The sequence below is a fragment of the Peromyscus californicus genome, unplaced genomic scaffold (assembly GCF_007827085.1).
Source record: "Peromyscus californicus insignis strain IS unplaced genomic scaffold, ASM782708v3 Scaffold_5__1_contigs__length_169319896, whole genome shotgun sequence".
Lineage (NCBI taxonomy): Eukaryota > Metazoa > Chordata > Mammalia > Rodentia > Cricetidae > Peromyscus > Peromyscus californicus.
The window spans coordinates 6974827-6990760 of record NW_026294573.1 but is presented as its reverse complement, the minus strand read 5'-3'; the positions used below and the strand labels follow the sequence as shown (position 1 = coordinate 6990760).

The window sequence follows — 15934 nt, the reverse complement described above, 5'->3', positions numbered from 1 at the left end:
CATGCACCAGGGATGTATCCTGATACTACTGTCAGGGGACCCCTTAAGCAGATCAAGCTACACAACTGTCTTGATATGCATTTTACTTGGGGCAAAACGTCTGTCTCCACAGCACTTCTACACCATCCATCAGAGCCTGCATTGTCCCCAAGTAGGGAGTTTTATCAGCAACCCCACAGGGGGAGGCAGGGCAAAGGACAGACTTCCACCATTGCCTTCAGTATATTTTTGTGTCTGCCAGTGAAGTCTTCCTTGAACAGCGGTAGGGAGAGCATCATGGGCAGATCCTGAAAAGCAGAGATGCCCAAGTCCTTTTCACTAGGCAGACTTTATACTGGAAGCTTCAGGAAAGTAGGTGTGGCCTGGAAGCCTGTCCTGAAGTTTCTACCTCAGAAAGGATGTGGTAAAGGATTCAGGAGATGTATTTTCAAGCTATCGCTAAGGAATCTATAAGTCTTACCCATCACATGGACCATCTGAGGACCAGAACTTCTGCTCTGTCATAGTGGAGAACTCAGTGCATCCTGTTGTAGTATCTGGTGATCTCAAACCCTCATCAATCACTCAGTATACAGAGTCTCTCGTAAGGACCCACAAAGGCACAAATTAACCATTGTCCCATGGATACCAAACCCTGCCCTTGTGAACCTCATTTCTCTTTGGAAAAAGCAGGATGACTAACCTCTTACTAGGCAAATAGATACCAATCACCTTACAAGTACACCAAGAAAATAGAGTTCCGATGTCACAATTCCAACATACTCATGATCGGCTTTCCACAGATTGAGCATGCCAGGGAAGGAGTGAGAACCGTGAAATGCCGGATAGTACTATTTCCTTTTAAAGGCTTTAGAGGCTTGTTTGTGGGCACTGTGCTTTATTACACTAATTTGGGTATTGAGGTAGAAATTCTATTTAAACTAGTAGCCACCTATAGCCAGACTTCATCTGAGACATGAAACCAAACAAAGAGAAATAATTTTCTCCAAAGCGGCTCTAAGACGATTTGAATGAGAGTACCCAAAAGACTCTGAGTCTGAGATGGAGATACCAGTGAATGGAGACTACAAGGAAGAGGACTTCCCATGTTTTATTCAGGTCTAGGGCAAGAAACACATCATCAAAAACACCTAGTTTTATTTGCTTTTTAAAATATAGTTTTTCAATAACAGCATGAAATTTGCAGGCAAATGGATGGAACTAGAAAATATCATCCTGAGTGAGGTAACCCAAACCCAGAAAGACAAATATGGTATGTTCTCACTCATAAGTGGATACTAGATATAAAGCAAAAAACAGACTGGAACCCACAGAACCAGGGAGGCTACATAGCAGGGGGGACCCTAGGATGACTGTGGCTTATAATAAGTTTTGGGTTACTCAAGCACAAGGCAAGCTCCAGTGAAACATTTCACTATTAGGATAAGAATTTGTACTGTATCAAGCTGATAATAGAAAATAAATAGATAGATAGATAGATAGATAGATAGATAGATAGATAGATAGATAGATAGATGAAGCATTGACCCTGACATAAGAAAGGTCTGTTGCTGGGCAGTGGTGGCGCATGCCTTTAATCCCAGCACTTGGGAGTCAGAGGCAGGCAGATCTCTGTGAGTTTGAGGCCAGCCTGGTCTACAAAGCGAGTTCCAGGAAAGGCACAAAGCTACACAGAGAAACCCTGTCTCGGAAAAAAAAAAAAAAAAAAAAAGAAAAAAAAGAAAGAAAGGTCTGTTAATGGCAAATGAAAAATGTATGTAGATTTAAAAAAAATAAAAAATAAGTAAAATATGGTTTTTCCCTACAGTGGAGGCTACAGTGGAACTGGCTATGTTTCCTGATTGGAACTCATTAGGTAGCCCACACTTGCCCCTTCTTACCATGCTTTTGCCAATTGTTGGCAGTGTTAAAATTCTGTTTTAGCTACGAGGCCTGTTTAGTGCACTCTGCTTCTAAAACACTGGGGCAGGAGCCTATGGTTTCACCCTTTATGGAAAGTGTCAGGAGGAATCCAAGGCAATCAGATCTATGTAGTGTGCTTCAGGTCAGTCCAGGTTAGGGGATCAAAAATAAAATAAGATATGAAATGTCTTGATCAATATGTTTTGGTTGTAGGATTTAAGCCCAATACACAAGTATGTAGCATGAATCTTAAAAGTTCTTATTAATAAAATCAAAACTAAGCCAGTTATTGGGGCCAGTGAATGCTGGAAGATCAGAGAAGCAAAACAAGCCACAGCTACCTCACCTCACCAGTTCCTCAGCTGATCCTGTTTCCTCAGACTGGAAGCGTCTCAATCTTCATCCAGAATGAATCTCAGCTGAACTGTGCTGCTCCAAAGCCTAAAAGCTTAACCAGCCAAATGCTTCTAGTTTCTGGTCTTCACGCCTTATATATCTTTCTGTTTTTGCCATCACTCCCTGGGATTAAAGGCTCACTTCTTGGAATTAAAGGCGTATGTCACCATGCCCAGCTATTTCCAATGTGGCCTTGAACTCACAGATTCAGCGGCATTTCTACCTCTGGAATGCTAGGATTAAAGGTGTGAGTGCCACCATTTTCTAGCCTTGGTATCTAGTGGCTGTTCTGTCTCTGACCCCAGATTAAGTTTATTAGGGTGCACAATATTTTGGGGAACACAATACCACCACACAAGTGCTCTGAGACTGAGCCACTTTCTCAGATCATCTATCTGTTTTTGTTTAATTTTATATACACACAAGGTCTCTTCATGCAGGGATGTCTAGCCTGGATCTGTTATCTTCTATGCTCAGGACCTTAATTCTTGTTCCCAGGTGTGGCTTGTATGTGCTACTTGAATCTTTTTTTTTCACCCTCAGACAATGTCAAGTCAACTAGTCAAGGCTGAAGAACCTAAAGATTCGTTCTCAGATCAGCTGGGACACATGGCTTGTGTTCAGAAAGGTATTAGCAGATCCCAAGACAATTTGTAAGCTACAGTTTAGAGGAAATTACAATTCAAACAACTGCAAAACCCTAACCTGTGAAACATTATTGACGGGGCTAAAAAAGGATTAAATTACAGAGTAGGTTCTAATGTGAATTCTAAAATGGGCCTAGGAATATGTGCAGAGCCAGAAGGATCTGGAGTTCAAGAACATCCTTGCCTATTTTAGACCCTGTCTCAAAATTACTCAAAGAAATCCCAGTGTGGTAGCTCACACCTATAATCACAAGACTCAGGATTAAAGAATTTGCCTTCAACATGGTATCAATTCATTCTTTCCTTTATGGAGATCAAATTAATGTGAATGCACCCTATGTACAGGCCAGGCCAGTGACTCCATGCAGGCCACACAGATCATTTCACATTCTTTCCACTGGGACACAAGCTGTCATATAAATTACTCAGATTGACCTTGATCTCACACTGAATTGCAGACAGGTATTGACATTGTCCCTTCTTTCTCATGCTCCTGAGTAATGACCACTTACTGGACCACCAGGATTGGTAGGCTCGCAGACCTTAGCACAGTTGACTACATGACTATTCAGGCCATCAAATCAGCCTGTACATAGCACAGCATCCAAGCATATAAGGAATCCTAATTTTCACCAGGATCTCAGTTCATTCTCTTTCCTGACAGGAGATCTTTTCCTCAATTTCTTTAAGGGAATTTTTCATTCCCTCTTAAAAGATCTCTATCATCTTCATAAAGTTATTTTTTTAAGATTTATTTATTTATTATGTATAGTGTTCTGTCTGCATGTATCCCTGCACACCAGAAGAGGGAACCAGATCTTATTACAGATGGTTGTAAGCCTCCATGTGGTTGTTGGGAATTGAACTCAGGACCTTTGGAAGAGCAAGCAGTGTTCTTAACCTCTGAGCCATCCCTCCAGCCCATAAAATTATTTTTAAGGTCACTTTCTTCTGTTTCTTCTATGTTGTGATGTTCAGGTCTTTCTGTTGTAGAACTGCTAGGTTCTTGTGTTGCCATATTGCTCTTTTTTTAAAGATTTATTTATTTATGTATGAATGCTCTAACTGCATGTATACCTTTACTTCAGAAGAGGGCACCAGATCCCACTATAGATGGTTGTGAGCCTCCATGTGGTTGCTGGGAGTTGAACTCAGGACCTCTGAAAGAGCCACCAATGTTCTTAAACTCTGAGCCATCTCTCCAGTCCACCATATTGCTCTTTATGCTGTTGTATGTATTTTTGCACTGGCATCTACCCATCTCTTCCTCCAATAGGTGCAAGAGGTGCCTGTGTCTGAGCAAGCTGCTCTTGGTCCAATCTGTGCTTGATGTGTCTGTGTCTCAGGTGTCCACGCTGGGTTCAATCTTAGCTCTTGGTCTAATTGGAGCTGACTGATTCTGTGTCTCTTGGTCTTATCAGGGTTCTTGGTCCAGTCAGAGCTGGTGCATTCCATGTCTCAGGATGGAAGCCACTCTTGATCCAATGAGAGGTGGCAGATTCTGTGTCTCAGGAAGCCACTGGGGTTGAAGGGGTTGGGCATGTTTGGGGTAGGGCATGGGTCTTGTAGATTGTAGGGTCTGATGGGGTTTTTGGTGGAGGAGTCTGCTAGCATGAGTCTTCCCTGCTGGCCCGCAACTGGGGCAGCCCTGACAGGAGGTCTAGTCAACCTGAACATGCTGTATTTAGATACTCTTCCACAAAAGCATGAGGGTTACTGAAATCCAACTGTACTGGATTAACACCCATTATGGCAATGATTCCATGAAAAAAAACAAGCAGGTACAAATATGAAAATAAAAGAGTAAATTAATTAATTAATAGTCAAAATCTTAGTGTTTGAGGTGACTTGGAGAATGAGTTTTTACCTTCACCACAGTCTCAGATCATTCTCTTCCCTGAAAGGAGATCTAATCAAACTGGACACACCCTATTTCATACCACTACACTCAGGCAGGAAGATTACTAAGACTTACAGGTCAGCTCAGGCTACATATGAGTTCCAGATAGGCCTGAGACATATATAGAGAGAGATTTTATGTGGAAAATTACAAAAATAATAGTGTAAGCAAGACAATGAATCCCAGAGCTCAGAGTTTGTGAAGAAGTATCAAGGTGGACCTAGATACTTCTTGACCGTACTCTCAGATTTTATGCATTTCCACATGGAGATCTGATTCACTCAAACTACAGATGTAAAATACCAAATAGGAAGAAATGGGTGGATGTTCCATTATCCAACCAGGTGGCAGCTTGTGGCTGAGAGGTGGGGCTACAAACGGTAGGTGTGAGGGGAAAGGAGATATAAGGGCCAGAATGGCTAGACAGGACATTCTGAGCCTTGTAGCCTGGAGTGACTAACTGTCTCTGCTGGGATTGGAACTCCTGCTAACAGTGTCCAGATCAGGTCAGTCACTCAACACCATCAGGACACCCCATCTCACCCAGCCTCTCGAGTTTCTACTAGGGATATTAGACCTCAGATATCATAGGGAGTTCTCACTTCTGTCTCTTCTTGTGATTTTGATAAAGAATACAGCATTGCCTCAATCCTAAAAACAATTTTCTTGTTTCTGTTCGATTATGCTTTCTGATTTTGGAGACTCATTTTTGTATCTTGGCTCGATTGACCTGGAAATAGCCAAGTAGGTCAGGCTGGAAGGAATTGGCCACCTCCCTACCCCAGTGTCTTCAGTGGCGGTAGATAACCAGATGCCATCAAACCCTGCATTAGACCCTCATTTTCTGGGATCACAGACTCAGCTTCTCAGACATTTTCTGATGTATGTTTTCTTGGTTTTTAATTCATTTCATTTATATTATTGGTGGTTTTGTTTGTTTGTTTGGAGTGGCTAGCACAGGCTATAAACACAGCATCTTTCTCTTCACTCAATTCAGAGAACCCACAGCCCCAACCTTGTCCACAAGACCAAAAGTCAAGCACAGGTGGAATCATCTAGGGACACAGTGTGCTACTGTCTCCACTGTAACTCATTGTATGTGTTAGGGCAAGGAGAGGCTAAAGTTGGTCCTTTAAACTACTGCCAATCAAGAGAGAATGGAGGAGGAGAGCAGAGACAACCTTCCTCTCTAGGTCTTCAGACCTTTCCTTCCCTGCATCTGTAGGTCACTTCTTGGCTTTTCAGCACCAACATGATTCTTAGGGGAAGGACCAGGAACAAACATAACATACACACTGGATTTCAGGTTACTGACTGTGGTGATATTTTATTTTACTTGTTAACAAATATAATTTGCCTGAAGATCAGAGGACAGAGCCAGCCACTAGATTAAACAGAGAGGCCAGAGAATGGTGGCACACACCTTTAATCCTAGCACTCAGGAGGCAGAGAGCCATCTGAATCTCTGAGTTCAAAACCACCCTGGACTACGTGAGATTATTCCAGTCTAAAAGAGAACTAAAGCCAGGCAGTGGTGGTACACACCTTTAATCCCAGTACTTGGGAGTCACATGTCTTTAATCCCAGCACTAGGAAGGTTGAGACAGGAAATGATATGTCTGGGCAGGGAAAGGCAAGAGGAGGTAGGAACAGAGGCTCTTTCAGCTGAGGACCCAGGGGCATTCAGTCTGAGCATTCATGGAGACAGGATCTTCTCCTTTTGGCTGAGGATTCAGTGAGATGAGAAGTGACTGTGGCCTATTTCCTCTCATCTTTCAGCATCTACCCCAATATCCGCCTCTGGGTTTTTAGTATAAGACCATTAGGGTTCGTGCAACAAGTGACTCCACACCACTTAGCAACACAGCTGTTTTCTGGTCTCATCTCCGTAATGATTGCATCTAAATCAGAACTGGTCCAGCTTTGGAAAGAAAGGACACATAAATCCAGAAAGACACACACACACACACACACACACACACACACACACACACACACACACACACACACGAGAGAGAGAGAGAGAGACAGAGAGACAGAGAGACAGAGAGACAGAGAGACAGAGAGACAGAGAGACAGAGAGACAGAGAGAGACAGAGACAGAGACAGAGATTGAGTTTTAGTGGTTATGCAATGACTCTGGAAACGGGTCTTTACCTTCACCAATGTTTTAGTTCATTCTCTTTCCTGCATGAAGATCTAATCAATCTGAAAACCCTCTGTTACTTAACTTCTATTGAGGCAGGAGAATCATTGAGATATACAGATCAACTCAGGCACGTAATGAGTTCTTAAATACAGTTTGAGATGTGATCTGGAAAAAATAATAAATTAATAACATACATAAGACAATGTATTCAATGTATTCAGAGTTTGTGGAGAAGTATTACAGAGGGGTTTGGGACTTGACTATAACCTCAGATTTCATACTTTCCCACATCGGATTCACTCGAGCTAAAGATGCAAAAGTACAAGAGGGATTGGATGGGGAGATGCTCAATCATCCAATCAGATGGCAGCTTTTGGCTGAGAGGTAGGGCTATGAAGGGAAAGCATGAGGGCAAAAGTGGATATAAGGATTAGAATTGCCAGGCAAGACACTGTGAGATTTGGACCTGGAGTGACTGCCTGGACCTGCTGGGATTGGAACAGCTGTTGTGCGTGTCCTGATCAAGTAAGCCATTCCCCCCATCAGGACATACAACCTTACCTAGGATCACCAGTCTCTCATTTCATCTTAGTATTTCTGGGTTGTTTTTTGTTTGTTTGTTTGGTTTTTGTTTTGTTTTGTTTGGTGTGACTATTTTGTAGCTGAAAATCTCATTTAGTCCAGGCTAGCCTAGAATTCCATATGTAGATGAGTGTTATGAGTACTGAGACCTGGAGCTAAGCACCCATCCCCTTTAATAGAGTGGTGAGGATACATATTCAAAGACTAAGACACACTGAACAAGCACTGACCAAAAACTCCAGTCTGCCTTAAAAATATTTAATTCAAAGTGATTATAGATTTATTAAATGAAGATGAAGAAAATTCTAGAGAAGTAGACATTTGACCATGATTCTCAAGAAAGCATCAAGTTGATAATTTTCAGTATTCAAACTCCCAAAGAGCAGGCTAGTGCTCAGCATGGCTCCAGGTTCTAAAGCTTTTAGAAATAATAGTAACTACATCCATTTCACAGTCTCCAAACAAGTTCAATTGATTGAATTGAAAGCACACATAGTTTGGGCATGGGATCTTTAACTTTGCTTTTGGGGGTCATGGAAGACATTTGAAGATGGTTGCCAACAAAAATGTATGGTTCAGGTTTGATTTTCCTCTTTCTCATTGCCCAGTATAGAAGGATCTAGGGGAACAGTAGTTGTGATTAGGTAGAATAACGGGGAATATTAGCTCAAATGGATGCTCATCTCTGGGATATCTTTTATGGAACTATGGTTATGAGAAAGACCAAGAATTATAATCAGAAATACAAGGTTTCCCACATTCCTAGAGCAGTGACGGGGCCCTGCATGGTTTATGCAGTGAAGGGGCAAAGAGGCTTGCTAAAAGTGGTTTGCCTGAAAGGGTTTATTCCTCTGGATATTTCTATAGCATCTGTCTATCTGAAGGCCAAGATGAGCACCCCACCCACGCTCCTGAAGCTGGCAAGAAGAAGTCTGCTAAAAGATGACGCCTTGGCCATCTCTGCTCTGAAAGACCTGCCCACGGAACTCTTCCCACCACTATTCAAAGATGCCTTCAGAGGAAAACAAACAAACATCTTGAGGGCGATGGTGGCAGCCTGGCCCTTCCCATGCCTTCCTGTGGGAGCCCTGATGAAGAGTCCCCACTTGGAGACATTGAAGGCTGTGCTGGGTGGCCTGGATTTGCTGATTAACCAGAAGGACCAGCCTAGGTAAGTGAGAACATGGAGGGGAAGTGTGTGGATGAAGTGATTACAGAGATTAGAATGTGGTCCAAGTTGAATCAGATGTCTTAGAGAAGTGACTAAAAGAAAAAGGACAGTGGTGTGTGGAGCAGACTAAGAATAGATGTAGTCAGTATCAATGACTCTGCCCTTGCCTCTTCCCCCATCCACTAGAAATGGAAACAGTCTGGGTTCAAGGAATAGATTTAAGGGAATTTGATGTGTGGGGTCAAAGCAGATTATAAACTGGTACTCCTGTCATTTGAATCTCCTTCTTGTTTGATCAACAGGAGTCGGAAACTAAAAGTGCTTGATTTGCGGGATGCCCAACATAACTTCTGGAATGTGTGGGCTGGAATAGAGGATGGTGTCTGCTCTCCAGATGTCATTACTGAGACCCAACCGGTAGTGCATCATCCCATACGAGAGGAGAAACAAGTTGTGACTGTGTTGATGAACCTTTCTCTCAAATCCAGCCGTCTTTGTAAATACCTAAGGTATTTCTATCGGTGGGCCAAGCAGAGAAAAGATGTGGTGCAGGTGATCTGTCAAAAGCTGGAGTTTTGGGCCCTGCCTGTCTATAACCCCCTAGAGCTGCTGGAGGTATTTGAGCCAAGCTCTATACAGGAATTGGAAGTGAATGAATCCTGGGACCTGGGAACCCTTGCAATGATAGCCCCTGGCCTGGGCCAGATGACAGACCTTCAGAAACTCGTTATCAATGAAATATACACACCTTTGGAGTGGCTTGGGAACCAAGAGATGAAAGAATGGTGTTTTACAGAGATCATTTCCCGGTTCTCCCAACTCAACATGCTCCAGCATCTCTATTTGAATGATGTCTTCTTCCTGAATGAACGACTTGACCAAGTGCTCAGGTGAGGAGGATAGAGAGCGCCCTCCACAGGTCAGAGGAAGATCTTTTCACCGAAACTTCAGTGTGCACCTGCGGCTTCCCAGCCACTCCTGAGGACACATCGATATGACCTTAAGATAATTGATCTAGTAGTCTTTCTGCTCCTCTAGCATCCATGATCGAGAAAAGGTCTTTGCTAGGGTCCCAGATGAAGTGAAAACAGATCTACAGAGGGTATGAGGTCTTTAACCACATATTGCCCCCTTGTCAGCCCTGTCCTTAGAACTGTATGAACAGTTTACATCTCTCTCTGATTCCCCAAGGGGCAAGGGCTATTTGAGCACAGGTAGGGCCTGAATAAATGGGGAATGAGAGAAAGAGTGTGTGATTAGGGGCACAGGGAAGCCCTGGAAGCAGGACAGAGGCTGTGCTAGGAAGGTAGGGCTCATTGAGGCCAATGTTGGCACACCCAGGGATGGTTCTAAGTATCCCATAGTTGGTCCTTCTTGGTTTCCTGCTAATATCATCTGTCAGCTGATGTGCTTTTGTGCTTGACAGTGCAGAGGGAACAGATCTGGGGACAAATAGTCACAGTGATAGTGCATAAGTGTTAACTCTCCATCAGGGAGCATCATGATGCTCTCAGAATGAATGACCTTAGGACTACCTAGCCTCTGCTACCTTAAAGTCATCACCTTTCCTCTACTACTATTAGACTTTACTGAGATAAACTCATTTGTCTCCCTGTAGGTGCTTGAAGAATCCCTTAGAGACCCTTGCAATCACTAGCTGCATGCTATCAGAATCAGACATGAGTTATCTGTCCCAGTGTCCAAGCATCCATCAGCTCAAACATCTGGACCTGAGTGGTGTCACCTTTTTAAATTTAAGTCATTCACTTCTAAGAAGACTGCTAGAAAGACTGACAGCTACTCTGCAGACTTTAGAATTGAAGGGCTGTATGTTGATGGACTTCCAAATCAGTGTCCTCCTGCCTGCCCTGAGCCAGTGCTCCCAGCTCACTGAAGTCAATTTTATGAAGAACTTCCTGTCTGTGTGCAGCCTTAAGAAGCTGCTGCAGCACACTGCCAACCTGACACATCTGACCCGGGAGATGTACCCTGCCCCCAGTGAGGTCTATGATGACAATGGTGATGTCATGCCAGACAGATTTGCCCAACATTGTTCTGAGCTTATGGAAACACTCTGTGCTATAAGACAGCCGAAAGAGATCTACTTTGTGAGTAAGAGATGTCTAGATTGTTGGGGATTCTGTGTTTATAACCTGGAGGCCACACTATGTTCATGTTGGCAATAAATAAGGAGAAATCACTGCCGGGCTCTGAGAAATCAAAGCCAGGACTCAAATGACTCATTAGAGACACAACGTATGCATTCAAGCATTTTTGGATGTACTTGGGAAAGAAGATTGCTTTACTGGTGGTTCATATTTGAAGGAGAATCATTGATATGGAGGACTGGGGCTTCATTTTCTGTCAACAGTACAGACCTAACCTTGGACAGCAAAGGAGATTTGAAAATTGTTGGGATTCCATCCCAGCATTTCATGGTATGAGATACTATAGACACAGGGGAAGGGGACAAAATGAAAGGAAATCACAAAGAGCAAAAGGGACTGGATAAGGAGGGTACCACGTTGTTCTGTTGCTGGATAGCATCCATCTACTGGTTGTGTACCTCACATAAAGGTCCTCAAGGGGAACATTACTTCCCCCATTACAATTTTCAAACTTTTCCATAAAGCAGTTTTGAATGAGAGCACCATTATATCCTTTTAATTTACCGAGTGAGTTCTTTAGCAATCCCACATTTGGATACCATGCATTCTGCCTACACTGTCCCCAAACTCTTCTGTCCCTTTGTCTCTAAACCTTTCTTTTAGATTTTTCAGAGTGACCTAACATGCCCTGCTCTTGGAGATTTTATACACTTTACCTCCATGAGACCATTCCAAAACACTACTGCCGGAGGCCATAAGAATATATAGCAGATGACAACTGATATTCATAAGGTCAACCCACCAGATAAATAATTCTCTGATGGAGGAACCTTATTAAGCAAGGCTTATGAGACCACAGGCTACTGTGGATTCTGGTTGCTTCTGTCTGTAATTTTCCCATGAGCCACTACATTTCTTCCCTAAAAACAGTCATGGGTATTTTCCCCACTGCCTGTATGTTTATCTTGTGAATATATTCCATTTACTGGGCAAACATGTATCTATGATGGTCTGGAAGATGATTTCTTCTTAAGCTGTATAATTTTAATGGATAAAAATAATGCTAGCTTTTTTCATAGCTCAGGCTGACATAGGAAAATAACAGTATTCTAACTACAAAGACAGCTTTTTACACAGTTAGCTGATTTAAAACCTCGGAGCAAATTCAAAGTAAACTAGTTGCCACTGCAAATGAATGCACAAGGACAAATTCCCAAGTGTCTGTTTGTTGAACCAAGTATCAGGCACAAAGCAACATTCGTAGACATAACTTCCTGCAGCTCTTGAATCTCTGTGTGAACTCAGTTTTATGATACAAGACTCAAGATTCGGCCAGTTGTTTATTGTTTAGGTCCTGAATTTCAGTGTCACTATCTGTTGGGAAATGCTGAGCATCATGCCCCACATTTACAGACTGACAGCCAAATGTTGCCATGGTTACTCACTCACTAGCCATGACATCAGCATGGCAGTCTAAGTCCAAGAGAACCCTTATGATTTCACGTATGTTATCAGAATGGCTCTGACCCTCAAAATGTAACTCATATATTGTCTAAAGTTTTCTGTTTGAGAGAGATGTAGCTATATGGAGACAGATTTTTCAGAAGATGATTTTTCAAGATGAAGTAAAAAAAAAAAAAAGAAAGAAAGTACCATCTGAAAGCATGTGTTTCTTTCCTAATACCCCTCAGATAGAAAAGTTTAGTTCTAGCTGACATCATGGATTTTTTTTTCATAGCCTGGGTGCAGTCTTGGAGCAGGACCTCCAAAAGACTGCAATACACTGCATAGGTTCTTTTGGAGACATAGCTCAGAGGTTAGGAGTGCTCCCTGCTCTTCCTGAGGACCAACATGTCATTCTTTTTTTTGTTTTTGTTTTTGTTTTTGTTTTTTTCAAGACAGGGTTTCTCTGTGTAGTTTTGGTGCCTGTCCTGGATCTTGCTCTATAGACCAGGCTGGCCTCGAACTCACAGAGATCCACCTGACTCTGCCTCCCGAGTGCTGGGATTAAAGGCATGCACCACCACCACTCGGTCAACATTTCATTCTTAGCACCCACAAACATCTGTGACCTCAGCAACAGGTGATTTCATATTTTCTTCTAGTCTCTGAGAACACTTGAGTCGTCAGCACACACACACACACACACACACACACACACACACACACACACACACACACACTATTTCATAAACATAATAATAAATAAAAATAAAATATTTTAAAATTAAAAAATAAACTCATAGAAACAAAATTGAAGAACTTCCAGACATTAATAAACTCACCTGGCTTACCTGTCCAAAGAATAAAAGAGTCAAAGGCAGTTGGGCTAGTGATGCAGATGTGTGATCTCCATAGCAGGGGACAAGGCTGGAGAAATAGCTGTGACTGTGGTTTGAGGGCTATGGCTCCATCTCAATGTTAAAACCTTGCTCTAGATTAGGGACTATATTGATCCCAGCCCTGTCCTCCATGAGGGAGGAAACATTAAGTGCTTTGAGGATGCAGGATTCAATTCTCTGTTCTTGAGAAATGGAAGCACCTACTTTAGAAAATTCTTTCCAGTCTTTGCCCTCTTGACTCTCAGAAGACTAACGATTCACATCCATGTTTTGAGGACATTGCTTTTATTTATTACCCTTGAGTATGTTTGTGTGTGTGTGTGTGTGTGTGTGTGTGTGTGTGTGTGTGTGTGTGTATGAATGTGTGTATGAGTGCTGGTCAATGTGTATGTGAGTATTTTTATTTATATGGTGTGTATGTGTATGCATATGTGTAAGCCCTAGTATGCCATGGTAATACTATGGAGGTCAGAGGATGATTTTCTTTTTTTCTTCTTTGTTATTATTATTATTACTTATTATTTTTGAAACGCAGTCTTCCTTTGTTACTTTGGCTGTCCTGTAACTCACTATGTAGAAAGAATAGCTGCCAACTCACAGGATCCACAAGCTGGGAATAAAGGTGTGCACTACCAAACCTGTCAGAATAGCTCTTGCTTAGCAAATGAAAGCCCAAGGTGCTCTCCCTCTCTGTCCCTCCCCCAACTCAGCCCTCTTGATCCCTCATGTTCCACACACCATCCCCTCACTTCTATCCCCGACTTCCCAATTCATTCAGAAGATCTTAACTATATCCCCTTCCCAGTTTATCCAGGAGATCTTAACTATTTCCCCTTCCCAGTTTATCCAGGAGATCTTAACTATTTCCCCTTCCTGGGGCTCTCCATTCGTGTCCCTCTTAGGGTCCTCCTTTTTACCTAGCTTCTCTGGGTTGTGGATTGTATCCTGGTTATGCTTTGCTTTGCATCTAATATCTAAATATGAATGAGTATATACCATGTTTGTCTTTCTGGGTCTGGGTTACCTCACTCTGTATGATTTTTCTTCTTTTTTTAATTTTTAAATTTTATTTTTTGGTTTTTCGAGACAGGGTTTCTCTGTGTAGTTTTGATGCCTGACCTAGATCTCACTCTGTAGACCAGACTGATCTCGAACTCACAAATATCTGCCTGGCTCTGCCTCCCAAGTGCTGGGATTAAATGTGTGTGCCACCACCGCCACCCTGGATAATTTTTTCTCTTTTCATCCATTTGCCTACAAATTTCCTGATGTCATTGTTTTTTTTATGATGTAAATGAGTAATGCCCCATTGTGTAAATGTACCACATTTTCTTTATCCATTCTTCAGTTGTGAGGCTTGATTTGTTTGTGGGGACCCTGGCAGTGGGACCAGGACTTATATCATGTGCATGAACTGGCTTTTGGAGCCCATCCCCTAAGGTGGGATACCTTATTCAGCCTTGACGCAGGGGGGAAGGGCTAGGTGCTGCCTCAACTTGGCATGCCAGTCTTTGTTGACTACCCTAGGGAGGCTCTATCCCCTCTGAGGAGTGGATAGAGGATGGGAATGGGGGGAGGTGGGATGTGGGAGAAGAGGAGGGAGGGGGAACTCTGGGCGGTATGAAAAAATTTAAAAAAATCAAACGTTTAAATGTTACTCCATAAGAAAGAAAGAAAGAAAGAAAGAAAGAAAGAAAGAAAGAAAGAAAGAAAGAAAGAAAGAAAGAAAGAAAGGAAAGAAGGAAGGAAGGAAGAAAGGAAGCCCAAGATGCTCTTCTCAGCATTGTAAAACAGGGACCAAAGGAAGAGAAGGCAAGAAAGATCCCAAAGGAGGAAGCCAGGATGGTGCCCAGGGTGTTGAATAAGAACAGACTACATTCTCAGGTAGTTCTCGGTATTCTTAGACAACAATGGGTGTAGAAATACAGGATTTGGGGCTGGAGAGATGGCTCAGGTTAAGAGCACCGACTGCTCTTCCAGAGGTCCTGAGTTCAATTCCCAGGACCCACATGGTGGCCCACAACCACTTGTAATGAGATCTGGCACCCTCTTCTGTGTACATAATAAATAAATAAATAAATAAATAAATAAATAAATAAATAAATAAATAAATAAATAAATTTTTTAAAAAAAGAAAATGCAGGAGCTGATTGGTGGAATGCCCACTAGAATGTCCAGGTATAATTGGGGTTAGGAGAGAACCAGCATTCTGGAGGCTGAAGCTGGAGGATCTAGACTTCAACACCGGACTGAGATACATGATCAAACCAAGTATCAAAAATCAAAGAAATGAAAAAAGTAAACAAATCCCAGTTTCTAGAAAATCCTAAAAAGACAAAGGGGAGGGGGTATTTCAAATTCAATTGAGCACCCTTTGAAGTCATGTGCTCTGAATCCCAATGCTGAGACCTTTCCCAAGGATTTCATGTCCTGCACAGCTTTGAGAGTGACTAGCTTAGTGTGATGGGGAAAGAAAAAAACACAGACACAGGTGGAGAAATGCTGGGGATGAGTGGTCAGTGTGCTGTGAAGGAGCCCCACCAGGAACTCCAAAACACAGAACATTTATTATATGCAATGGACAAAAGGGTACAGCTACTCATGCTATGGGATCTCTGTGAGGAACAGTCTCAAGCTGTAATAATCCCAGGGAGGATTTCATCCACCCCCACCCCTCACACCCAGTAGGCTTCCACAGCTCAGAACTGAAGCATGATCCTATCTAGTCTTATCAATA

General features: G+C 42.5%; 1 protein-coding gene and 1 pseudogene across 1 annotated transcript in view; both read left to right on the top strand.

Moving 5' to 3' along the window:
• The window catches only part of LOC128096092 (PRAME family member 8-like), a 50690-nt gene extending 39757 nt beyond the window's left edge, over nucleotides 1-10933 (top strand). The window contains exons 3-5 of the mRNA XM_052715249.1: nucleotides 8444-8747; nucleotides 9053-9637; nucleotides 10366-10933. Of these exons, the coding sequence (XP_052571209.1) occupies nucleotides 8444-8747; nucleotides 9053-9637; nucleotides 10366-10933 (1457 nt within the window). The remainder of the gene's footprint in view (nucleotides 1-8443; nucleotides 8748-9052; nucleotides 9638-10365) is intronic.
• The window catches only part of LOC128096151 (U4/U6.U5 tri-snRNP-associated protein 1-like), a 306060-nt pseudogene that overhangs the window by 208918 nt on the left and 81208 nt on the right, over nucleotides 1-15934 (top strand).